Raw genomic sequence first — 25,768 nt, 5'->3', positions numbered from 1 at the left:
AGGCTTTCACTAGTTGTGTTAAGCAGGGGCTACTCTTTGTTGTGGTGTGTGGGCTTCTCATTGCAGTGGCTTCTCTTGTTGCGGAGCACGGGCTCTAGGCACATGTGCTTCAGTAGTTGTGGCTCGCGGGCTCTAGAGCACAGGCTCACTAGTTGTGGCGCACGGGCTTAGTTGCTCCACTGCATGTGGGATCTTCCCAGACCACGGCCCAAACCCATATCCCCTGCATTGGCAGGCGGATTCTTAACCACTGCGCCACCAGGGAAGTCTCAAGGCTAGAATTCTTAATTCCAAGTTCAGAGTTTTTTCTATATCCAAAAAGGCTACCAAGGGATAGGTGTAAGTTTCTCACCTGAGCTTCTTAGTATGATTTAATCCATACTCGATAATGGATGTCTAGATATGTATTTACTAGCCCCAGATTAATTGCCTTCTATGTAGCTGGTAGGTTTTCTTTTTTTTTTAACACAATAATTAGAAACAAATCAGCTAATTGGAACTGAATAAAAATTATCAAATGGCTAAAAAGTAGCTAGCTGCTTTCAGGAGGGAAATTGATCCTTTTCTAAATTATATGCTCTTTATTTTCTGTGTTTATAATCTCAGACTATCAACCTTACCCAGGTGGAAGCGTAGTAATCAAATTAAAGGCGATGTTGAAAGTTCTAAGGAACTTAAGTTGTCGAATTGTAGAAGGGATTTCTTTGATAGGATTATTTCTCAGATTCAGTATTTGTAAATTTTCAAGACAAAATATCTGAAGAATGGAAAAGAGGAATAAGCATGAGTAGAATACTAAAGTATGCGAATCCTTATTTTTTACATTTTATAAACCCTTTGAACTAATGCAGTCAAATCAGTATGGTAACACTAATTGGCTGTGTCATATATCTCAATAAATACATTTGGTAAGCCTTGAAAATAACTAACTAGCATTCATATGTATGATATGGTAAGACAGTGCAACTACAGTACTCATATACCCTTGACTCAAGAATGTTCCTTTTCTAAATGGGAAAATCATCCTGTTTGATCAAGCTCACGGTTTCATAAGAGGCAACCATGTCAAGAATGAGGAATGTAGGAGATACCTGCAGAATCAAGAAAATAAGTGGAATTAACCTTAGCAGTCAGTGAGGTGTCTGATATCATAGCCAGCTTGATTCACTCTGATATCACAGTAATTTGTAAATACTGATTTTTCATATGAAATTTAAAAAGAGTATGCCATTTAAATCCACAGTCTTTGCTTGATTTATATATTTCTTGCTCTCTAGTGAATCTTAACAAGCTTTTACATTAGCTCTCTTTAACATTAAGTTAAAACTTTTTATATCATGAAGATTTAAAATTGGTGGAGTAGAGCATGTTTATTCTTGCCATCAGAAAGTTTAAGTCCTCCAAGTTTGTTTTTTCTTTTCAAGATTGTTTTGGCTATTTGGAATCCCTTGCAATTCCATATGAACTTTAGGATCAGCCTGTCAAATTCTGAAAAAAAGTCAAGTTGTAATTTTCATAGAGAGTGCAATGAATCTGTAGATCAATTTGCAAGTATTGCCATCTTAACAATGTTAAGTTTTCAGATCCATGAACATGGGATGTCTTGTCATATAATTATGTCTTCTTTAATTTCTTTTAACAATGCTCTGTAGTTTTCACAGTATAAGTTTTGTGCTTTTGTTAAACTTACTCCTAAGTATTTTCTTCTTTTTCGTGTAAGTAGATTTGCTTTATTAATTTTATTGTCAGAATTGTTTGTTGCTAGTATGTAGAAATACAATTGATTTTTGTATATTGATCTTGTACACTGCACCCTTGATTAACTCACTCATTAGTTCTAATAGTTTTTAGTGAATGCCTTAGGATTTCTATATATAAGACCATATCAGCTACAACAAAAGATAGTTTAAACTCCTTCCTTTTTAATGCGAATGCCTTTTACTTCTTTATCTTGTCTAATTGTCTTGGCTAGAAACTCCAGTACAATACACAGTGACATGAGTAGACATCTTCATCTTGTTCCTGATCTTAGGAAGAAAATTTTCAGTTTTTCACCATTAAGTATGGTTTTGGCTGTGGGTTTTTTGTAGACACCCTTTATCAAGTTGAGGATGCCCCCCTTCTATTCATAGATGTTGAATGTTTTTATCATGAAAGGATGTTGGATTTTGTAAAATGATTTTTCTGTCTCTGTTGATATAATTGTATAGTTTTTTTTAACCCTTCACTATATTAATGTGGAATCACATTGATTGATTTTTGTATGTTTAACCAACCTTGCATTCCTGGAATAGATCTCACTTGGTTATGGTGGAAAATCCTCTTTTTATGTTGCTGAATTTGGTTTACTAGCATTTTGTTGAGGATTATTGCATCTATATTCATGAGCTATTGTTCTATAGTTTGCTTTTCTTTCCATATCTTTGTCTAGTTTTGGTATCAGTGTATTACTGGTTTAATAGTTTGAATGAGAACGTTTTCTCCGATTTTTCGTAAGAGTTTGTAAAGGATTGGTGTTAATTCTTTTTAAGACATCTGGCAGAATTCGCCAATGGAGCTATCTGATCCTGGACTTTCCTTTGAGGAAAGTTTTAAAATTACTACTGAAACTCTTTCTTTTTTTCATAGAACCATTCAGGTTTTCTATTTATTCTTGACTCCATTCTTGTGTCTTCCTAAATATGTGTCCACTTCATCTACATTATCTAGTTGGCTGGTATACAGTTATTTGTAGTATTCTCTTAAAATCTTTTTAAAATTTTTCTGTAAGGTTGGTATGATATCCCATCCTTCACTCCTAATATTAGTAACTTGAATCTTCGTTTTTTCTTGGTCAGTTTATGTCAGGTTAGTCAATTTTGTTGATCTTTTCAAAGTAACAGTTTTAGGTTTTGCTGATTTTTCTTCATTGTTTTTCTATTCCCTGTTTCACTAATTTTTATTATGTCCTTCCTTATTCTTTCTTTAGATTTATTTAGCTCTTTTTCTCTTGTGGCTTAAGATGGAATGTTAGGTTTTGATTTTTTCCTTTTTATTATTATTATTATTATTTATTTTTTTTTTAACTTATTTTTTTAATTTATTTTTGGCTGTGTTGGGTCTTCGTTTCTGTGTGAGGGCTTTCTCTAGTTGCGGCAAGCGGGGGCCACTCTTCATCGCGGTGCGCGGGCCTCTCACTATCGTGGCCTCTCTTGTTGCGGAGCACAGGCTCCAGATGCGCAGGCTCAGTAGTTGTGGCTCACGGGCCTAGTTGCTCCGCGGCATGTGGGATCTTCCCAGACCAGGGCTCGAACCCGTGTCCCCTGCATTAGCAGGCAGATTCTCAACCACTGCGCCACCAGGGAAGCCCCCTCCTTTTTAATATAGTAATTGATAGCTATAAATTTCCCTCTGAGTACTGATGTAGATGCATCCCATAAATTTTGGATTGTTGTGTTTTGATTTTTATTTATTTCAAAGTAATTTTTAATTTCCCTTTTGATTTCTCCATTGACTCACTGGTTATTTAAGAGTGTGTTGCTTAATTTCCATTTATTTCCAAATTTCTTTCAGCTACTGATTTCTAATTACATTTCATTGTGGCCCAAAAATATACTTTCTGTGACTTTCAATTTTTTTTTAATTTATTTATTTTAAATTTTTTGTAGACTAACCTATGGTCTCTTCTGGAAAATGTTCCACTTGAATTTGAGAATTATGTATTCTGCTACTTTTGGTTGGAGTGTCCCATAAATGTCTGTTAGGTCTTATTGGTTTGTAGTGTTGTTCATGTCTTCCATTTCACTTTTCATCTTCTGTCTAGTTGATCTGTGTGTTATTGAAAGTGGGGTATTGAAGTGTCCAACTATTATTTTTGAATTCTCTATTTCTTCCCTCAGTTCTTTCAGTTTTTGCTTCATGTGTTCTGAGGCTCTGTTGTTAAGTACCTAAATGTTTATAGTTGTTACAGCATCCTGAAAGATTGACAAAATGTCCCTCTTTATCTCTAGTGACATTTTTTGTTTTAAAATTTATTTTGTCTGATATTAGTATAGTCACTCCAGCTTTCTTATGATTGCTATTTGCATGATATATCTTTTCCTATACTTTTACTTTTAACCTCTTTGTATCTTTCACTCTTAAGTGTATCTCCTTTAGACAGACTATCACTGGGGCTGACAAACTGTATTTTTTTATTGGATTGTTTCATGTATTAACATTTAATGTTATTATTGACATGGTTGGATTTACATCACAATTTTACTTATAGTTTTCTAAATGTCATGTCATTTTTGTTCCTCCTTTACTGGCTTCTTTTGCATCAACTGGATATTTTCTAGTATAACATTTTAATTACTTTAATGATTTTTTCCCCACTGTATTCTCTTCAGTTATTTTCTAGTGATTGCTTTAGGGGTTGTAATATACACCTTGACTTACCAGAATCTACTTCAGATTTACACTAACTTAATTCCAGTGAGATATGGAGATGTTGTTCCTAGATAGCTCTATTCCCTCTTCCTTTTTTTGTACTGTAATTGTTATACATATTACATCTGTATATGTTACAAACCTAACAATACATTATTATAATTACTATTGTACGTGATTTTGTGTCTTTTAAAGAAGCTAAGAGAAGAAAGGAGACCAAGTATATATTTATATGGTTTGTTATATTTACCATTTCTGCTTCTACCTTTTCCTGTCCTAAACTATTTCAGTAGGCTCTGTCTCTGCCAGAGTCTACCATCTTGAATTTTCCATGAAACTTGTCCAATCACCACATGTATGCCAGCCTCTAGTCTTCTATTCATTTCACTTACACTATGCTAATAACTTGGCATCATTTGCCTACCCCTAGTACGGCCCTTCCAAGCCTGGATATTGCCATTTTCATTGGAACATTTTATCTATAGCTATACAACACTGATCTGCATTTTAATGGCAAGTTCTACTTATTTCTGTCACTTTAAAAATGAGTGCTTTATATTTTACACCTGAAAATCTCCCATATGGTTATACATTCTGCTTGAGTGGTTAGAGTATTCTTTGGCAGATGCACAAGTCTCATATATGACTGTTTAGAAGAAAGGTTAAAATTAATGTGAAGAACTAAGATCCCTATATTCCTTGGGAATTCTTGTCAATTTGTCTTAGTCAAATTAATAAAACTAGTGTGATATACTAGAAAAGAACAAATAACTCTTCTAGTGAAAATAAAAACACAATATTGTAGAAACTGTGGAAAATATATGTTTCCAATACTACATGTTTGAAATAGAAAGCAAGTCAATTTGCTAGAAATCAATTCACTAAAAGTTAATACTCTGGAAATCAATTCACAAAACAACAAAACACCCCGTGACCAATGAAACAATGACAAAAGACACTGAAAACATAATCTGTCCTAATTACTTATAATGACTTGTTTATATAATGACATTGAATCATCTCATCCCATATCTGATTATCCTTGGTATGTTTTATTAAGCAGAATATCCTATTTCAGCCTATTGTAATTAAAACTTGTTACAACATCATATTACCTTGCCACTAAACATTGCCTTTAAAGCTTCCAATTAACATGGATAAAGTGTATCTTAGGTTTTTATTCAGAATCAGAAAAATAAATAATTTTATATACATTATACAATTATGAGAACATATTTGAGAGCCTGACCATAACACAGTCTTTGAGGATTGTGTCATGGGACTTGCTAAGAAAAATGTACTATACTTTTGGTACTTCTAAAAGTAAGGCTTTTAGGATGCAATCCAAAATATATTTATTTATAGTAACTCCAGGGTATCATAAGTGTCTATTTTTAAATTATAATTATTATTAATAAGAAATTATGACAATATATACAATAATAAAAATGGACTCACTTCTGTGGGAAAGTAACAGATGTTATTATATGATAAATTAAGATATATCAATTGGAAAGCCAAAGGTGTGAGGTCTGGACAATTCAGGAGAAAAAAGCCCTAAAAGAAAGTGACAAGAGATAAGAATTAATTATTTACCATGCACAAAATATTTTATACAAGTGTTTAAAAAAAGAGCACATAATCTAAATGACAATGTTTGACCTAATAACAAGCCTATAATAATCTTCCATTCATTTATTTTAGTCTTTCATGATAATAATTTCTTAAATATGTAAAGAAACGAAATAGAAAAACTAAGTATTTACCTATGTAATAAATATAGTGTTACATGTGTGAAAGGCATTATTTCAGTTAATAACAAGCAAACATTTATTGACTGTCCACTACATGCTGAAATAAGTAATTAAATATATTTTATATTTAATTCTCTTTACCCCCTCTTTTTTTCATGTCTCTACTTCTATTTCTCTGTTATCTTTCTATTAATCTAACATCATCTTAAAATTTCTTGCTTAAATATGCCAATTTCTGATTGTGGAAAACATATGCCTTTGTTATGGACTAAATGTTCATATTCCCCCAAAATTCATTTGTTGAAGCTCTAATCCCCAACATGATGGCATTTAGAGGTGAAGTCTTTGGGAAGTAATTTGGGTTAGATGAGGTCTTACGGGTGGAGCCCTCATGATGGAATCGGTGTCCTTATAAGAAGAACAGTGGACCAGAGATCTCTTTCTCTCTGCATGTTAGCATACAGCAAAAAGTCAGCTGTGAAAAAGAGAGTGCTCACCAGGAACCAAATTGGCTGACACCTCAGTCTCAGACGTCCCAGCCACCAGAACTGTGAGAAATAAATGTCCGTTGTTTAAGCCACTCTATGGCATTTTGTCATAGCAGCCCAAATTGACCAAGACATGCTTAGTGCCCCCAGTATCTTTAATGCTCCAGGAAAGTTGGTACATTTGTTTCTTAAGGATCATAGAATCAGTAGTGTTCAACTGAATGAACCAAGGAACTCTAATGCTGAAGGATCAAACCTCAGCTTTTAGTGAAGGGAGGCATTGCTACCAATGCATTAGGTTATGGCATGCACTGTATGAGAGAGATAAGGTTCATGGCTAAAGAATCTTAGAATTGACAGTACTGGTTTCAAGACTGACCTCTCATTAAAGTATCAATATTTGTAAATGTCTAGATGTTGGTAGACATATACACCTATAGAAGAGTAGGTGTTCTTTCTTCCTGTCACTAAACATTCATCTCTTCTCGGCATAACTAGTAGTACACTAAATTATGTAGCAGGAAAGTGTCTGTCACAGTCTGTAATCACTAAGTGTGCTCAGATAACTAGTGCCTTTACATTTTCTTCTGCCTGGAAAGCTCTTCCCCCATCTATTCCCATGAAGTATCTTCTCACTTCATTCACAGCTTGCTTATAGGCAGCTGTCTGCTCATAAGTCATCACATCCTATCACAAATAGCAACCTCTCAAACCAGTGCCCCATTGATGGTTCTCTGTCCCCTCCACTTGCTTTATTTTTCTTCATAACTCTTATCACCAGAGGACAGACTATATATAAATGTATGTATGTATGTATGTGTGTATGATCTCATCCCACTAAAGTATAAGCTCCATGAAATAGGTATTTTTTTTTCTGTTTTGCACACTGATACATAATGAGATACATAGTTTACCACTGGGTACATAGTGGGTTATTAATAATATTGGCTGAATGAGTGACTATCCAGGACCTTCTTATTGCCTCATGGAATCCCAGGGACCTTCACTGTGGATATACTACGAGGTCTGCCCAGCATAGGTATGCTGGATCTCTCTTTTACCATCCCATCATAAAACCTGTTTGCTGCAGTTACCATGATAAGGATGTGAAGAATTAAACAACACCAAGAAAGTGGAGGCTTTCTCAATCTCTTGAATTGCTCTAGCAACCTTTAAGCATTGATGCACTGAGTCTGTATTAAATTAATAAGTACATTTGTTTTGTGTAAATTCTATTCATGTAAAATCTGTTTCCTTAATAAGCCCATGAGATAGATTAGAAATTATGACTTTTAATTCTTTTATATCACCCCCACAGAGCTCAGGATTCTACCCTGGAGTCAAATATTCTTTTAAAATAATATTGATGACTATGTAAGTAGATGTTTCTCTTGACTAGCTCCATTTAACTCTTTAGAAGGTATACTCTTCCTCGATTTAAAGCAGGAATCAGTGAGCTACAGTCTGCCACCTGTTTCTCTAAATAAAGTTTTATTGGAACATAGCCACACTCTAAGTTTGGGTGTTGTAATACGGCTGTTCTTGTACTACACAACAGAGTTGAGTAGTTGTGACAGAGACCATGTAGACCTCAAAGTCTAAAATATTACTTATCTGTCCCTTTACAGAAAAACCTTGCCAACCTCTGATTTAAATTAATTCACTTTGGGACTCAACACTATTTTTCTCCAAAAGTCATTTGCCTAATCCAAAGCTGTGGTGGCAAACTATAGCCAGTCTCACAGGGCTAGGGAGACAAAACTTGGAATTCAGGGCTTCCCAAGGAGAAAGGACTTCAGACTTGATATGAGGTGGCTAAAAGGCTACAGCCTTAGGAAAGAAGTTTAACAGGAAATCTCTACAAAAATTAAAGTCCAGCACTAAACCAGCTGATTTTGATTAGATTAAGATGAACATCCCCTAGCCTCTTTGCCTGTCAGAAGCAACAATAAAAAATTTTTGGAAGAAGATAACATTATCTAGGGCCTCAGATTATTTCTACACAACATCTATCATGCAGTCAAAAATAAAAAGACATGCAAAAAGATAATACTTGGACAAAAATCAAAAGAAATGATAGACAATAGAAATAGGCCCACGGAAGGTCCATATTTTGGATACATCAGATGTGTTAAAAAAAAAAAGTTAACTGAGATTAATAGGCTCGAAAAATCAAATTATAAGATAAAGAATTTAAAGTTCAAAGAAATTAGATTATAAAATAAAACAACCAAAATTAAGGACTTGATAAAGGGTTTAACAGCAGATTTCACAAAGCTGAAAAGAGAATGAATGAACCAGAATTTAGGTAAGAAGAAAATGCTCAGAATAAAGCACAGAGAGTAAAAGGGATACAGGAAGAGAGTAAGGGATATATGGGACAGGATGAAAAGGCCTAAGATACATGTAGCTGGAGTCTGATAAGAAGAGGACAAAAGGAATGAGACAGGAGCAATATCTGAAGAGATAGTAGGAGAGTTACATGGGCCTCAAAAAATGAGTTAGCAAGTGTTCTTCCTTGTCTGATTTCTGAAGGAGTTAGCCTAAACTGATATTATTTCCTTCTTCATTGTTTGATAGAATCACCAGTGAGGCTGTTTGTGCCTGGAGCTTTCTCTGTGTGGAGGCTCTTAATTAAAATTTCAATTAGGTTTTTACAGGTGCAAGACTATTCTGATGTTCTAGTCCTCGTTGTGCCTGTTTCAGCAAGTTGTGTTTTTCAAAAAATTTTTCCGTTTCATCACAGTTGTTGCATTTATTGGGAAAATGTTCTTATTATTTCATTATTTTCTATTTTAATGTCTGTAGGAAATGTGGTGATTTCCCCTTTTTAAATTTTGAATTTGGTATTTAGAGTTTCTTTTTTTCTTAATCATATCATGGATTTAGCAATTTTATTAATTAATTAACAAAGGATATTGATCTGTAGTTTTCTTGTGGTGTCTTTATCTTCCCTTGATATGTGGGTTATACTGATAGCATAAAATGTGTTATATGTTGTTGATATTTTTGCTTGTTAAAAAATATATTTGGTCATCTGAATGACCAAAATATATTTCTCATATATAGTTGGACTTTATCCATGGTTCCTCGCTACCAGCTCCCAAAACCCTTGGAATTTCCTGAACAATAAGAGCAATGGGAGCATCTTTTGTCATAATACTTATTCTCTTATCTTCAGTTCCTGAAATTGCTTCAGAACCATAAAGGCGAAATGGATGTCTTGTTATTCATAACAAACCCCTTTCCACCACAACTGGATTTATGTTGGTGAGGTGACTTTTGAAAAAGCTCCTTAGAATGGGGGCTGGGTGTCAGAAGAACGAACCATGTGATTAGAAGGTTGGAACTTTCAATCCCCTCACCTCTGAAGAGGAAAAGGTATTGAAGACTGAGCTCAATCAGCAGTGGCCAATGATTTAATCAATTATACTACTAATGAAACCTCCATAAAAACCAGAAGGACAGGATTTGGAGAGCTTCCACGTTGGTGAACACATGGAGATTTGGGGAAAGTAGCACCTGGAGAGGGTGTGGGATCTCCACACCCTTTCCTCATACCATGTCCTATGTTTTTCTTCATCTAACTGTTGATTCACATCCCTTAATATCCTTTGTAATAAACCAGTAATCAAGTAAGTAAATAGCTTTCCTGAGTGCTGTGAGCCACTCCGGTGAATTAATCAGGAGGGGGTCGTGGGAATTTCTGATTTATAGCCAGTCGATCAGAAGTATAGGTAACAACTTGTGATTGGCATCCTGAGTTGGAGGGGGTCCTTGGAACCTCCAGTCTGTAGCTGGTTGGTCAGAATCACAGGTAACCACCTGGGCTTGTGATTGGCATCTGAAGTGTAGAGCAGTCTTATGGGACTGAGCACCTTACCTGTGGAATCTGATGTTATCTCTGGGTAGATAGTGTTGGAATTGAGTTGAATTGTAGGACACCCAGCTGGTGTCCAAGAACTGTTGGGTGATGCGGGATTCTCCCCCCACCTCCACCAGCACAACAGTGGAATTGGGTGGTGTTCCTTCCTCTTTTATTTTCTGGAAGATTTAGAGAAGTATATATGTTCCTTTTTCTTTAAACGATTAGCAGAACTCACCCATGAAGCTATCTGGTCCTGCACTGTTCTTTGTTGGGAGGTTTTGATTATTTATTCAATCTCTTTACTTTTTATAGGTCTGCTCAAATTTCTATTTGTTGTTGAGTCAGTTTTGGTAACTTATGTTTTTCTAGAAAATGTTTCATTTCATCTAGGATATTTAATTTGCAGGCATGCAATTGTTCATAGTATTCTCTTATAATCCTTTCTGCTTCTGTGAAGCCAGTAGTAATGTTTCCATTTTCATTTCTGATTTTATTTATTTGTATCTTCTCTCTTTTTTTTCTTAGTCTAGCTAAAGGTCAACTTTGTCCATCTTTTCCAAGAACTAACTTTTGGTTTCATTGATTCTCTCTATTGCTTTTCTATCCTCTGTTTCATTTATCTCTGTTCTAATCTTTATTTCCTTCTTTCTGCTAATTTTGGGTTTAGTTTGCTCTTTTATTCAAGTTCCTTAAAGTGCAAAGTTAGGTTACTGATTTGAGATCTTTCTTTTCCACATACCCCTTCCCCACACATACCCAGTACATCTCCCGACATCAACATCTCACACACCAGTATATTTGTCACAATCAATGGACTAACATTAGCACATCATTATCAACATAAATCCGTAATTTATGTTAGAGTTCAGACTTTGTGTTGTATATTCTATAGGTCTTGACAGATGTATAATGAAATGTATCCATTATGACAGTATCATACAGAATAATTTCACTGCCCTAAAAATCCCCTGTGCTCCTCCTATTCATCCTTCCCTCCCTCCCTCCCTCCAAAATCCCTTACAACCACTGATATATTTACTGTCACCATAGTTTTGCCTTTTCTGGAATTTTTGTTGTTGTTGTTATTCCTCGTTTACTACATTACTGCCTCCTTGGTGTTTAATTAATTTTTTGTAATCTGTCATGTTGATTCCTTTCTCATTCCCTTTTGTGTACATTTTTAAGATAGTTTCTTAGGAGTGGTTACCATGAAGATTACGATCAGCATCCTAAATTTAAAACATCTAGTTTGGATTGATACCAAGTTAACTCTAATAGCACACAAAAGTTTTGTTACTGTACAACTCCATCACTCCCTCAACCACCACCACTTTATGTTGTTCCTTCAATACCATGGAGAATAACCTAAGTTAGGAAACCTAAAACAAAAATGACCGATAATACAACAGGAAATTGCCATTGAGAAGATGTAGTATACCTTAAGATTAAGTGCATTTCTTCCATGAATTTGACAGTTTACTATGGCCAGGTCGGTCATGGCTGTTACTGTTTCATAGCATGTTGCCACAACAGTCTTAAAACCTTCACCATGTACGATATGTGCCACTGAGGTTTCGATTTTTCTAGATTTAATGCTACCTAAATAAACAAAACAAGACAGGAAACGTAAATGTGTCATCACTTAGAGTGAAAGTTAAAAGGTATTCATGTTATGGTAACAGTAAGTCATCATAAATAGGTTACCTGGATGCCTCCTTTGGAAGAGATTCCCCATAACTTTCACCCACCCAACCTCATGTTGGAGATTCCCCATAACCTCCATCCACCCAACCTCAGTTGGTTCTGTTGGCCAAACTTTTTAATATTAGATAGCAGACTAATATTAGATAGCAAACTTTTCTTTCCAAAAGAAAACCATAAGCTTATAGATTTCTACCTCAATAATTTAGGTTCCATCAGTCTGAGTCTTGTTGTACTATATGTAAAAACATCTTATTTTACGATGAATTACATAAACAACTTCTTGCTTCACAAAATGAATAAAGGACATCATATAAGCATATCTCAGGTAGAGATCACATCCCAAGGAGCAGTCTTGCTTTTTGCCTTAATATCGCATTGATGCATGATTCAAATACCCTATGTAACTCAGCTCTTCCCTCAGTTTAAAGACCTCACACAAGAAAGGGGAAAAAAAAAAAAACTCAGGAGTAGCCAAACAGCGACCACCTACATTTACTTTATCACAACCCTTGTGGGTTTCACCTTTCATCAAAAATGGCCTATTCAAGCACACACCCAGGTGTGGCAGGAAAATATTTTGAAATATATTTTACACTCCCAGCCATTCTTGCTGTATTACTTGCTGCAACATATTTTATCATCTCAGTAATTCTTATACCATTGCTTCAATGAGAAGAAATGAGGCATCCTAGACCAAAGAAAACAATGTTCAGTTGTTAATTTCTAAAATAGGCCTGTGTGCCCATTTCAGGTCAATCGATGTGAAAGTTAACCACAGAATAAAGAAAGATGTATGATGTGATATGGAGATTCCTTGTCTTGTGGGAGGGAATGGAGCAACAGGAATGGAGAATGAGTTAAGAATTAAGTCTGTGGCCTGCTTCCTGCCCACCCACACTTATGGGCTAAGCTCAAGCAGTTGATTTTTGAGTGAAAAGGAGGGAGATGGAGGTGCAGAGGTGGTTAGAAATTCCCTGACAGATCTCTGAAGGATCTCAGGATGCTTAAACTTACCTGGGAACTTTTCAAAGAGGGAAACACCAGAGTGGAATAAACTCCCTAAGTCAGAAATGATAACATGACTTGTTTAGGCCTATGATGTGGAGGAGACCCAGTGGTTAATTTATGTCACAGACAGGGATAGGGAATGGCTGGAAGGGTAGTGTGCTCAGAAAGTCTTATGGTTGCTGTAGTTAATGATACTACAGTGTATATTTGAAAGTTTCTGAGAGAGTGAAGCTTAAAATTTCTTGTCGCAAGAAAAAGTTGTCAGGTGATGGGTATTAACTGAATTTATTGTGAATCATTTCACCATACTGTATATTCATGTATCAAATCATTACGTTGTATACCTTAACTTTATACACAGTTGCATGTGAATTGTATCTCAATACAACTGGGGAAAAAAGAGAAAGTTTTATGGCTGGAGTGTTCTTCTGTGTATAATCTCCTACTAAACACATCTGTGAATCATTAATTTGTTATATTACTTTTTCGGTTCTAAAATTTTTATATGACTCTAATTTTTAAAAACAGAAATTCCAGTTCTCTGATAAAATTCTCCAACTTTTTATTTTCTTCAACATAGTAATCATAGTTATTTTAAAATCCTTGTTTGAAAACTCCAATATCTGATCCTATGGTTCTCTTTCTTTTGCCTCTTTCTACTGGTTTCCAGACCTTTTATCCTGTTTTTAGGATGCCTTGTGATTTTTAAGTTTAATGCTGGACATTGTGAATGAAAATTTTAAAGGGTCTGGATAATATTATCTGTCTCTAATAAGTGTTAGGTTTTCTTTGACTAGGCAGGAAGTACCACTTTGATTTATCAAGGATTGGTTTTGAGTTTTGTAGGGGATAACCTATTTTAGTTTTGTCCTTTCTCCTAGAGCATCATTCTTATTCCCAAGGCATAGGTCTTCTGGGTCTGCAACTGAAAGCCCAGTGTGTTTACCAAGGCCCCTTCATTTCAGCAGAGCTTGAACTCCAATAATTGTCTTCTGTGCAACTGTCAAAATCTAGGCTCACTTCCTTAGCATCTCAGCTGATGTTTTCTGCTGTGTTTCTTAGCATATTGTCCTGTACATGCCCAGCTTAGAAATCAGCCAGAACTCTTAAGGGAGTTTGTATGCAGATATTTGAATTCAGTTCTCTCCTCTCTGATATATTACCCCTCTATCCCAGCTATCTTGTCAGCTCTGAAGTCTGACTGCTATCTCCTCAATCCAGTAAAACTGTCACCTTCTTTCTACCTGTGCCCTGTTCTCCAACACCACAGATCCTCTCAAGCAAAAGCCAAGGTAAATGTACAGCTAATTCAGCTTATTTCAAAGATGGTAACCACTCAAGTCATGCTTGCAAGGGTTACTCTCCAGTAACTTCAATGGTTATTTTATATATTTGGGGGCAGCTTTAATAACTGATTTTGGTGGGAGGGTTTGTCCAATACAAGCTACTCAATCTTGGCTAGAACCAAAAGTCATTAGGTTATTTAAAAATCTGAATCTGATCATTCTAATAGCTGGAACTCCTGTGGGTATGCTTCTACTGCTTACTATTTCTGCTAGTTTTCATTCATTTTGTTTTTCTTTGTGTACCTGATAATTGTGAATTGTTTACTACACACTGTATTTGTGAAATTGTTTATAGAAATAGTGTGAGATGTAGGATGATGTAATCTTTCTTTAAAGATGATTTTTCATTTGTTTCTGTTAGGTAACTAAGGTCAAAGCACTTAAAACAGTGCTGGCACATGGCAAGCAGTTAACTGTCATGATTGCATGTCTATCTTCCCCATCCAGATTAAGAATACTCCTTCTTTTATGTTCCCAACATCAGTACAAAGTTGGGTTTATAGTCAACACTCTAAAAATATTTGCTGAGTAAATAGCTTAAGGAATGGAAAATGAGGTGGGACATATGTGTGAATCACACACATATACACAAACACACAAAATCACAAATACTTTTATGGAGAGATAATCATATATACAATTTTTAAAAGAATGATATAAACCTAGCATTTACCTTCACATACGCACAGCATGCTTTGCTTTGGGACACTTTCTACATGTTCATATTCTGTTACACGACTTTCTAGGAAAAAAATTAAAAATAGGATAATGTTTAAATTCGTGTGAAAATTCATGTTGAGGGTATTATGACTTCATCATAATTGTTCATCTTTTAATGAATTGAGGTTATCCATGGAAAAGTGCCCATGAAGGCATCCATCAGCACTGGCATTCTGCTTCTAGAGTTCATCTAGACCACCTTACGGATGACTGTTCATTCATACTGCTCCTTTATATGAGCTTTTCTGATCCTTTGAACTGCTTTATCTGGTTCCCATCACCACCATCTGGGTGGAGTTCCCAGTTTGCCCTTGGCAGACCTGCAAGGTCAGGATTTCTGCTACTGCATTCTGCCCCATATATTAAATGTACAGGCGAAAAGGGATCCCACCATCCCATTCTGCAGACCCAAGGGGGAACCACCATATGCTTGGATGCCTTCTCTCCCTTTTGCTCTACTTGACCCCATTATTACAGACCATGTTCAGACTGGATTTACCTATCACAGACTGTCTTAGAGGTTTCCTTGGTAAAACTGGCGTCGGTATGAAAATGGGACCTGGAAAATCATTAATATTTAGTGTCACCGTACGACATTGTAAACGGTCAGGCTGCTGACTTTCAGCTTTAACAGGTATAGTCCTCGGTACAGGGATTGGCACTGTTGCACTTAAACGTAACAGGGGCTGCTTAAAAGTATAGGTACTGCTCTTTTGTAAAAACTGGTCAGAATGAACTTCCTTGAGTTTGGGAGTGGGCACTGAAGAAGGGGCACTTGGAAGTTTGGAGAACTCTGAGGAGAGAATCAGAATCTCTTTTAAAATGTTAGCATAAATATTTGTTATTTTTAATGGCTCTTCTGATTTTCTGGAACTTTCCATCTTGCTTGTTACTTTCCCAAAAACTCGACTTGAAGCTGAACGACACTTGGGAAAAAATATGGAACCAGTAGCAGTCCCTGGAATGTGCCAGTAGACACGCTTAGAAGATTTTTTGGTTGTTGAAATAGTAGTCACTCTTTTTTGTACACGATGATCAAGAAAGAGATTTTGAATATTGACAGGGGGTTGTGACTGATCTCTTGGAACATCAGGAAAGCTAGTTTTATCTCTTTCAAATGAAGCGGTTTTATCTGGAATGAACCGTACACGTGGTAGCTTAGTTTCACCAGTCTTTCCTAAACCAGAAAAAGAAAAAATAAAGCAGAATTAGATTATGTTTATCAAGGTGTCAGGGGCAGAACTATTAATGTCTCAGCATTCATAGCTTTTCTTTATCCACTCACCGTCTCTCACCTTATAAAAACGTTTCTGTATACACTCACTCAGCTATCAGGATTTTTGCTTACCTTACTGGGATAAAGTTTGCGTGAACAATTGGAGAATCAGGAAGGCTAAATTGTATTAGATTTAGAAAGAGTAGGGAGCTACTCCTGGAAGAACAGAATGGATGAAGAAGAGTAGGACATAAAGGGAGATTTTTGAGCAGTTGCCACTAAAAACTCTGGCAATATGGAGAGGTAAAAATGACTCAGTGAAGTTTGGCTATTTATCATTTATCATTATCGCTTCCTCATTTGAAACTTCTTTGAGCAAAGATTTACATTTCTTTTCAAAGCCAGATATCAGACCAAGATGGCTTTGGAACATGATAACATGCTGATACTGGCTACAAGGTACCATGAGTTCACTCAGGTTACAACCAGAAGTATTCTTATCTCTCTTAGGTCCAGAAAATGCACTGTGCCTGCATTCTTAGGGACCTCACTATATCAAATTGTGCTTTCTCTTTCTTCTGTGACAGAATGTTAAATAACATTTTTCTCTGTCATCTCAGTTGAGTACAATAAATGATGAGGACCTCAACATTCTAATGAGAAGATAATAGATTCATTAAGGCAAGATTTGCAAAGAGATGGCCAAAACAAGCCCAGCTCTCACCTGTTGTCTATATATGAGAGATGGCTAGAGGTTGATCTGCATTCGCAGAGAGGATTTCTTCTGAATCGAGCTATTGGCGTGCTATGTGTTTCCCTGATCTTCCCCTCCTTGTGGTGGGTGGAGGAGGAGGATTTACCCCGACCTCAAACCAAGTGAGGGGGATTCTCAGAGAACCATTTACAGAGAACAGGAGTGTATGCCACAAGGAGAAAATAACATCTCACCACTCCCTGCCATGGTTCCCCCAACTCCCTTATACCTACAGAGTAACAGAAATGTATTGGCCCTTCCATTGCTGTGTCGCAACTTGTGTAAGGCAAGAGAATCTTTGAATCTACTTGACCTCTACCTTCTGGCATTTCATGGGGGTACAGAGACTGATGACTGATTCTCACCTTCACTCTTAACTCCTTAACTCTTTCCCACTCCTAGCCACACCTATGAAGATACAGAAACTATGAGTTGGGGAAGAGAAGTAAAAGAACAAGGTGGAAGAATCTATCATGCCCCTGTTTCCCTTGGCTTGTCTAAAAATTAGCAGACCTAGTCTGAGCTGGGAGAAAGGGCAAGGTTTAATTGCATGCTAGATGAAGGTGTTGATTTAGATTGGACTTGTTTAATATCTAAAAATGAGACAAGGCTAATAGATGAAAGTGACTAGAAAAGCTTTGGTAGAGAGATGTGTGCCATGTGAGTTTAAAGGGCAGTAGTAGGAGAAGGATAATGTTTCCTTCCTGCTTACATGGAACTTATCAAAGCTAGCTCATTCCATAAAATGGTTACACCACCATCTTCAACTTTCCTTTCTCTCTCTCTCATATTAAAACAAAACATGATAACTTGAGCAAAATCTAGGTGATGTTAGGTGTGGCAATGACTTTTTTTCTTAATTAATTTTTTTATTGGAGTATAGTTGATTTACAATGTTGTGTTAGTTTCTGCTGTACAGCAGAGTGAGTCAGTTATACGTACACATCTATCCACTCTTTTTTTTTTAGATTATTTTCCCATATAGGTCATTACAGAGTATTGAATAGAGTTCCCTGTGCTATTCAGAATGACTTTTTAGATATGACACCAAAACAACAATCCATGAAAGAAAAAATGGTTAGGTTGGACTTCATTAAAATTAAAAACTTCTACTCTGTGAAAGACATTCTTAAAAGAATAAAAAGACAAGCCATGCACTGAGAGAAAATATTTGCAAAACACACATCTGATAAAGGACTTGCATCCAAAATAAAGAGCTCTTCAACTCAACAGTAAGAAAACAAGCCAATGAACATAGCTACTCCAGCTTTTTTTTTTTTTACATCTTTATTGGAGTATACTTGCTTTACAATGTTGTGTTAGTTTCTGCTGTATAACAAAGTAAATCAGCTATACGTATACATATATCGCCATATCCCCTCCCTCTTGCGTCTCCCTCCCACCCTCCCTATCCCACCCATCTAGGTCACAAAGCACCGAGCTGATCTCCCTGTGCTATGCAGCTGCTTCCCACTAGCTAGCTATTTTACAGATTGCCAAAAAACACATGAGAGGATGCTCAACATCACTAATCATTAGAGAAATGCAAATCAAAACCACAATGAGGTATCACCTCACACCAGTCAGAATGGCCACCATCAAAAAATCTACAAACAATAAATGCTGGAGAGGGTGTGGAGAAAAAAGAACCCTCTTGCACTGTTGGTGGGAATGTAAATTGATACAGCCACTATGGAGAACAGTATGGAGGTTCCTTAAAAAACTAAAATAGAACTACCATGTGACCCAGCAATCCCACTACTGGGCATATACCCTGAGAAAGCCATAATTCAAAAAGAGACATGTACCACAATGTTCACTGCAGCACTATGTACAATAGCCAGGACATGGAAGCAACCTAAGTGTCCATCGACAGATGAATGGATAAAGAAGATGTGGCACATATATACAATGGAATATTACTCAGCCATAAAAAGAAACGAAATTGAGTTATTTGTAGTGAGGTGGGTGGACCTAGAGTCTGTCATATAGAGTGAAGAAGTCAGAAAGAGATATTACTGTATGTTAACACATGTATATGGAATCTAAAAACAAAAATAGTTCTGATGAACCTAAGGGCAGGACAGGAATAAAGACGCAGACGTAGAGAATGGACTTGAGGACACGGTGGCGGGGGTGGAGGGTGGCGGATGGGAAGCTGGGATGAAGTGAGAGAGTAGCATCGACATATATACACTTCCAGCTTTCTTTTGATTAGTGTTAGTATGGTTATCTTTCTCTATCCCTTTACATTTAATCTATCTGTGTTTTTATATTTAAAGGAAGTTTCTTGCAGACAATATATAATTAGCTCTTGTCTTTTATCTACTCTGACAGTTTCTATCATTTAACTGGCACACTTAGACCATTCACGTTTTAACGAATTACTGACATTGTTGGCTTAATATCTACCACATTTGTAAAGTTTTCTATTCATTGCAGTTGTTTTACTTCTTTGTCTTTTTGAAATCTTCTGTTCTCTTTCTGTCTTTTCTGGTTTTAGGTGAGAATTTTATGAGTCAGTTTCTCTCCTTCAGTTTCATTCCTTTCTTAGCATATCAATTATACTTACAAAAAATTTTTTGAAGTGGTTGCCCTAGAGTTTGCAATATACATTTACAGCGAATCTTAAGTCTACTTTCAATAAACACTACACCGCCTAATGGGTATGGCAAGTATCTTTTAACAGAGTAGTCCCAATTCTTCTCTCCATTCCTTATAACACCGCCATCATTCGTTCCATTTATCCTTGTGCTATAATCACCCAGTACATCGTTGCTATTCTTGCTTAGAACAGAGACTTACCTCTTAGATCCAGTGAGATCACTTATCCTTCTCTGACACTCTTCTTTTTTTAGGTAGACCTGAGTTTCTTTTGTTGCTCACACGGTGTGGAATACTTTCTCTTACTAACCAATTTAAATCATTTTCCTTTTCCAAAGTCTACCTTAAACCTTATACAATCCATCCTTCTTGATTAACACAACCCATACTTACTGTTCTCATTACTTAATTCAACAAACATTTAACACCTCCCATGTGCTAGCTGTACACATAGTGCTGAGGGTACAATCACACAGCACAAACCGTACTACCATCAAAGATCTCATGATTTAATATAGAAACTAGGCAGGTAAACAGTTACACTAGAGAATAAGAGCTCAGTAAGGGGGTAGATAGGGGATACTCTGGGACCATAATGGTAAGCACTCTGACTGGGTGTAGAGAGAAGAGGTGCTTAGGGAAATCTGCCCAATGAAGATGATATCTGTCTTCTCAATTTAGACTTCCCTATTTTCTGATACATTTCCCCATCCCCATGATTTCTTTTCTTTTTCTTCTAGTATGTTAAAATTCCACTTTTCCAATAGACTCCTCTGCCGTCAAAAACTACACCGGTCTCCTCTATAATTAAACATATTTCATTTCACTTTCACTAATTCCTCAAGTCTTAGTTCACACCCCATTCCTGCCCCAGGGTTTCTCACATTTATGAAATACTACTGTCTGTACCATTAATTGGGCATAAATTCTATGCTCTTTGTATTGTTATTTAACGTTCTTACTCTATGTGTATCTCATCTTTAGAGTTTAACTAAAGTTCTTGAAAGGTCCTGAAAGGCAGGGACCAGATCAATCGTGTCATTCATTCCCTACAGCATTTAGCATTGTATGCAAACTGCAGGTATTTATTTCAGGTTTTTATTTCAGTGTTTGAATATTCATTTTTATAAATTGTATTTTGGTCATTTTAAGTATTCATTCATTTATTCAACGAGTATTTTGAACATCTACCATATGCAAAGCACTCTGACAAGAACCTTTGGAGACACAGGATTACTAATAGTTAAGGTCATTGAATCTCCAAGTTGCCAAAAGCAGGAAAGCCCCCCACAAAAAAGAATTGTCCAGCCCAAAATAGCAAGAGTGAGAAACTCTGTACTAGAGGATAAACTTCAGCTAAAAGATAAACGGAAAAACTACAACCAAAGAACTGGTAGTGAGCAGTATATCTACATAACTGTGGGTATTATTATTACAGAACAGATTGTAAATTCAGAAATGTAGAACATTATAGAAATGTAGAAATGATATAACAAAAGTTGGTAGGGAAAGTGAGAGAGGAAATTGGATGTAACATAGGTATGTTGATTCACACATCTTTAACAGCCATGGATCAAAAGGTAATGATTTAGCATTGTAAATCAAGTTACAGACTAGGCACATTTTAACAGTATAAATGTCGACACTAAAATAATATAATCAACTAAAATCAGGGGGTAGGGGAGACTGAAAAGGGGAAAGAAGAGGAAATATGCTAATTTTACCATTGCTTATAAGTAAGGAGTTAATAAATACCATATACAGAAATAGAGGATTAAGGGTATTATATAAAGTTATAATCATAAAAGTGGCTCATCTTTACTTCATAGCACTTATCACAGGGTAATTTTACATTTAGTTGTATGATTATTGGATCCCACCAGAGGGTAACTAATAAAGAGGATTGGCAGAGTTGGTTTTGCTCACTATTATATCTCCAGTTCTTAGCACTGTACTTATAAATACACTCAATTCTCATGATTTGTGGCAGTTCTGTTCTATAGTCTCAGTGAGCACTGAGTTATCCAACACTGAACCATTACTTCTTGGGAAAATACGGGGTTAGGTTCCTGCAAGCCTCTGGTCTCAACATTATCAGCAGCCAATCAATACATAACCTTGTTTTATATGTGCTTCTATTTAAAGACACTTCATTTAATATAGATTGTTCATTCATTAACATTGAACTCTCAGCCAACAACACTGTAACTCAGGCCTGAAGGAAGCTTCTCTAAGGCATATATTTTCTCCATAAGGCACATCACAGCCTTCTTGTACTATACTTAGGGGCTATTTTAGACTGTTAAATCACCAACAAAAAGTACAGAATTCAGAAAACATGGCACTAACTAGACCAGGAAAAGGGCAGTTATTTATAATATGAGAGCTAAAACAAGAAGGCACAGCCATATCTTTCTTTGACCTCAGCTGGGAATATGTGTGTTTTCAATGCCATGCATGTGTCCGAGAATTATCATATATACCCCCCTCCTGCACAGTTTCACTATTATAAAAGGAGTGAGAAAGAGCTCTATATACTGCTCCGAAGTGTTCTTCATGGTATATTTTGGAGCTAAAAAGACAAAATATAGTACAGTGTACTGATTGGGGGGTTACAAATAGATTCTAGCAGTTAGGTAAATTCACTCCTACAGAATCCACAAATGATGAGGATCAACTGTACTTGTAGAAATGAATTGGATGTTACCATCTTACCACAAACATTTGTAAGTTGCTGGTTATTAGTGAGTGTCTTTAACTATTGTGATTCTGAGCTGTGCAGGTTGAGAAACTTCTGTAAAAAATAAAGTTAAACATCTGAGTAATGCACATACCTGCACGGGCTTTCTTCTGACATAAAGACAGCTTAGGGAGATTTGGAGGTAAGGGTCTTCTAAGAAGTTGTGGGTGGTTTTGCATTTTACTAATAAGCACTGTTTTTCACAGCTGTTGATTGAGAATTGAAAAGTTTTTGAATATGTTTGAATTGTTGCTGAAAGATAATTCATTCGAATCCAGATTACATCCTAATGAAACTTGTTCTGCACTAATACTATACTGGGTCCAAGCAGAATTCCTATAAAAGGAAAAGAGGGTAAGAAAATAATTTCTTAAAACTTCTAGAAAGAATCTAAATAAAATATAGGCTTATAATTAATACAAAATTTAAAAATACATATACCATTACCAATCAGGATCATTCTAAAATTTCACATGTTAGCAAAAAGTTCAGTCAGTGTTATTTCAGCTAGTAAATACTGATTTTCCAGAACAGTAGAAATGACACTCATTTTTTTTCTACCTCCAAAATATTATCAGTTTATAAATTTGGAAAGAGTTTTTGGTCAAAAAGGTGAGGAAGTCCTTCCATGGCCTCTGAAGACCCACAATACCTAACTCTTAACAAATAAGTTGTTCCCTTTCTGTAATAATGACTTATTTTAAATTTCAACCACTACACTTGGGCCATAACTATTTAACCCAAAAATAAAATGGCCTTCAATATAATGAGATTTTCCAGGATCGCGGTCCCGATTAGTACTGTTTTAGAAATGATGCCAGAAGATAGAACCAAATATGTGTGCTTAGTCGGGACAATATCAAAGTGCCTGGGACATCACTATTCCGTTGACAGTCTAGACGGGTACGCTCTGGAGCTGCACAAATGGGCCGCTTTATCCCCCCAGGATGACTTGCACAGAAGCACTCAAGGTACGCTTCCTGGTAGTACGTCCCACTTGATGCCTGTAATTTTCCGTTCTTATTATTGGAAGAGATGCTTGGAAACGTTGGACTCGTACGCTTTCCTTTAGGGCAATCAGCTGCTTCTCAAAACAATCAGCTTTTCCTTTTTTGATCTCCTCTTCCTGGGAATTTAGGCAGGTTAAGGTCAAGTGAGGTCGCAGGTCTTCCCGCGGTATATGCTGTCCGGAAAGAAAGCACCCAGGCCACCCTTACCCACCCGCCAGGTGCGACCCGAGGCCAAGCAGACAGGCCCTAGCAACCGGAAGCCCATAAACCCGTCCCGGCCGCCGGATGCGCAGGCGCAGGGGGGAGGGCGGGGCCGGGCGGGGAGCGCACCCGCCCGCGGAGCACTGCGCAGCCGGTCCCGCCCCACCGGGCGGCGTGCGCCGAGCCCACTCGCCGATGCCCAGCGGCTGTGCCGGGCTGCAGGAGAAGCCCGCTCCACGTGCACCTGCTGTACGGAACCCCGTGGTGACAATCGTTATTACTGTTTTTATTCTTAATGACAATGACCACTATTATGTATTTACTTTCCTCGCTTGCAAGGTGCTTAACTCGGGTGTCTCGGGTCCGGGCTGGCATTCTTTCATGCTGCACTTCTGCGCAGCCGGGTCCCGGGGCTGATTTTACAGGGCCCACGAATAGCGAACATTCTGTTTTGTTTCTCTTCCTTTAATGCAACCTGTTTTGTCTTTCTGATCCTTTAAAGTTCCTGGATGAATAGGAAATGTGTAGGCATAGGGGCATTAAGGATCCAAGAGAGCTTTAAAAGAAACCCATTTCTCACTGTCCTAGTTATTTGTTCTGACTATCGTGTTGTGACTTGTGTCCTGTGTCATGTTGTTGATGAACCTGTACGTACAGTGATCGATACATCGTGTGTGTTTGCATGTATGCGCACGTGTTTCTCTGGAGATTTGACGGAGAAAGTGCGAGAGAGAAAACTCATTAGGTAGGTGTGTAAATCCCAGCTCAGAAAGTGAAGTAGATGGAGCTGTCTTCCAGTCTTGTGTTTTGTTTTGTTTTGCTTTATTTCGTAAGTACAAGTGTAGGAACTTTAGTACAGTTGTTGGAAGATGAGACTTGTGTGTAGATCTTTGTAACTTTGGGGATCTTTCAAGATTTACTCCCTAACCAAGTCTTCCTTTTTCTGCTTAGGAACAAGCATATATTTTTAAACAGTCAGTGAAAAAAGTGGAAAAGTAAAAAAGTATTTCATCAGACTCTGGGAAATATTCTGCACCTTGTTTTCCTTTGTATGTGGTTTCTTTTCCTTGTAAGATAACTATGTCCCAATTAAGCTGCTGCCCAACACCATGAATTTATTCCACTTTTAATCCACCGCATAGATTAATTAGCTTCTCAGAAAGCTAAGAAAGTTGACAGTAGGCAGATCTGTTTGCTAGGTTTTGTCTCAAGTAATATTTGTTGTGCATATTTTGTAAGTGTGAAAAATGTTTATATTTTTAACCATGAAAAATATTTATGTTCCAATAGGTAAATTGAGTCAGGTTCCTATCCTCTTAAAAGTTGTTTGAACCGTGAGAACTGCTGGGATTCAGTTTTACTGACCAATGCTTGGCCTTTAAAATTTATGCTTAGTATTGCATAGTCAAAATCAAAGCGATGCACTTATCAGTAGTTTTTTTTAAAATGCTTTGTCACACATGGAATCAGGCATCAGGCTTCATTCCCTGCAGATTTCTTCTAGCAAATAGCAGGCAGAAACTAGGGCTGTTTAATATGTAACCTCCTTAGGTGTGAATATTTTGTCTTCCACTACTTACTACTGTTACTTAGCACCAAACATTTAGGTAAATGAGATCGTGATTATGAAAATTAAATTCATGGCTTGGTGTGTTTTATGTGCATATATCTGTTTTTATAACACAGATTACGTGCTTCATCTATGGAAATGATGTACAAGTGCAGGCCGGATTTAGAAAGTACACATCACATTCAATTTGGATTCTTTTATTATTTTTATTTAATTTATTAATTTTTAAATTTGGGGGGGAAATATTGCTACCTCAATCTCCTTTTCTTTTTTAAAAATAATCATGTCTCTTTAAATAATACAACTCCCTCTGATTTTAAGGGTCTCCACCTGATATACAGTACAGTCAGCCTTTTTGTTTGTCGCATTAGCTGT

General features: G+C 36.6%; 1 protein-coding gene across 1 annotated transcript in view; it reads right to left on the bottom strand.

Annotated features, from left to right (window-relative positions):
- LRRC63 (leucine rich repeat containing 63) overlaps window positions 1–22,791 on the bottom strand; it is a 64,460-nt gene extending 41,669 nt beyond the window's left edge. Inside the window, exons 1-6 of the mRNA XM_061170919.1 lie at window positions 22,707–22,791; window positions 15,798–16,475; window positions 15,252–15,320; window positions 11,959–12,119; window positions 5,869–5,967; window positions 621–757 (exon numbers count right to left, since the gene is read on the bottom strand). Of these exons, the coding sequence (XP_061026902.1) occupies window positions 621–757; window positions 5,869–5,967; window positions 11,959–12,119; window positions 15,252–15,320; window positions 15,798–16,475; window positions 22,707–22,791 (1,229 nt within the window). The remainder of the gene's footprint in view (window positions 1–620; window positions 758–5,868; window positions 5,968–11,958; window positions 12,120–15,251; window positions 15,321–15,797; window positions 16,476–22,706) is intronic.
- Window positions 22,792–25,768: the final 2,977 nt, after the last annotated feature.

The sequence above is a fragment of the Eubalaena glacialis genome, chromosome 16 (genome assembly GCF_028564815.1).
Source record: "Eubalaena glacialis isolate mEubGla1 chromosome 16, mEubGla1.1.hap2.+ XY, whole genome shotgun sequence".
Classification (NCBI taxonomy): domain Eukaryota; kingdom Metazoa; phylum Chordata; class Mammalia; order Artiodactyla; family Balaenidae; genus Eubalaena; species Eubalaena glacialis.
The sequence above is the reverse complement of the archived record's forward strand: the minus strand, read 5'-3'. Positions and strand labels throughout refer to the sequence as shown.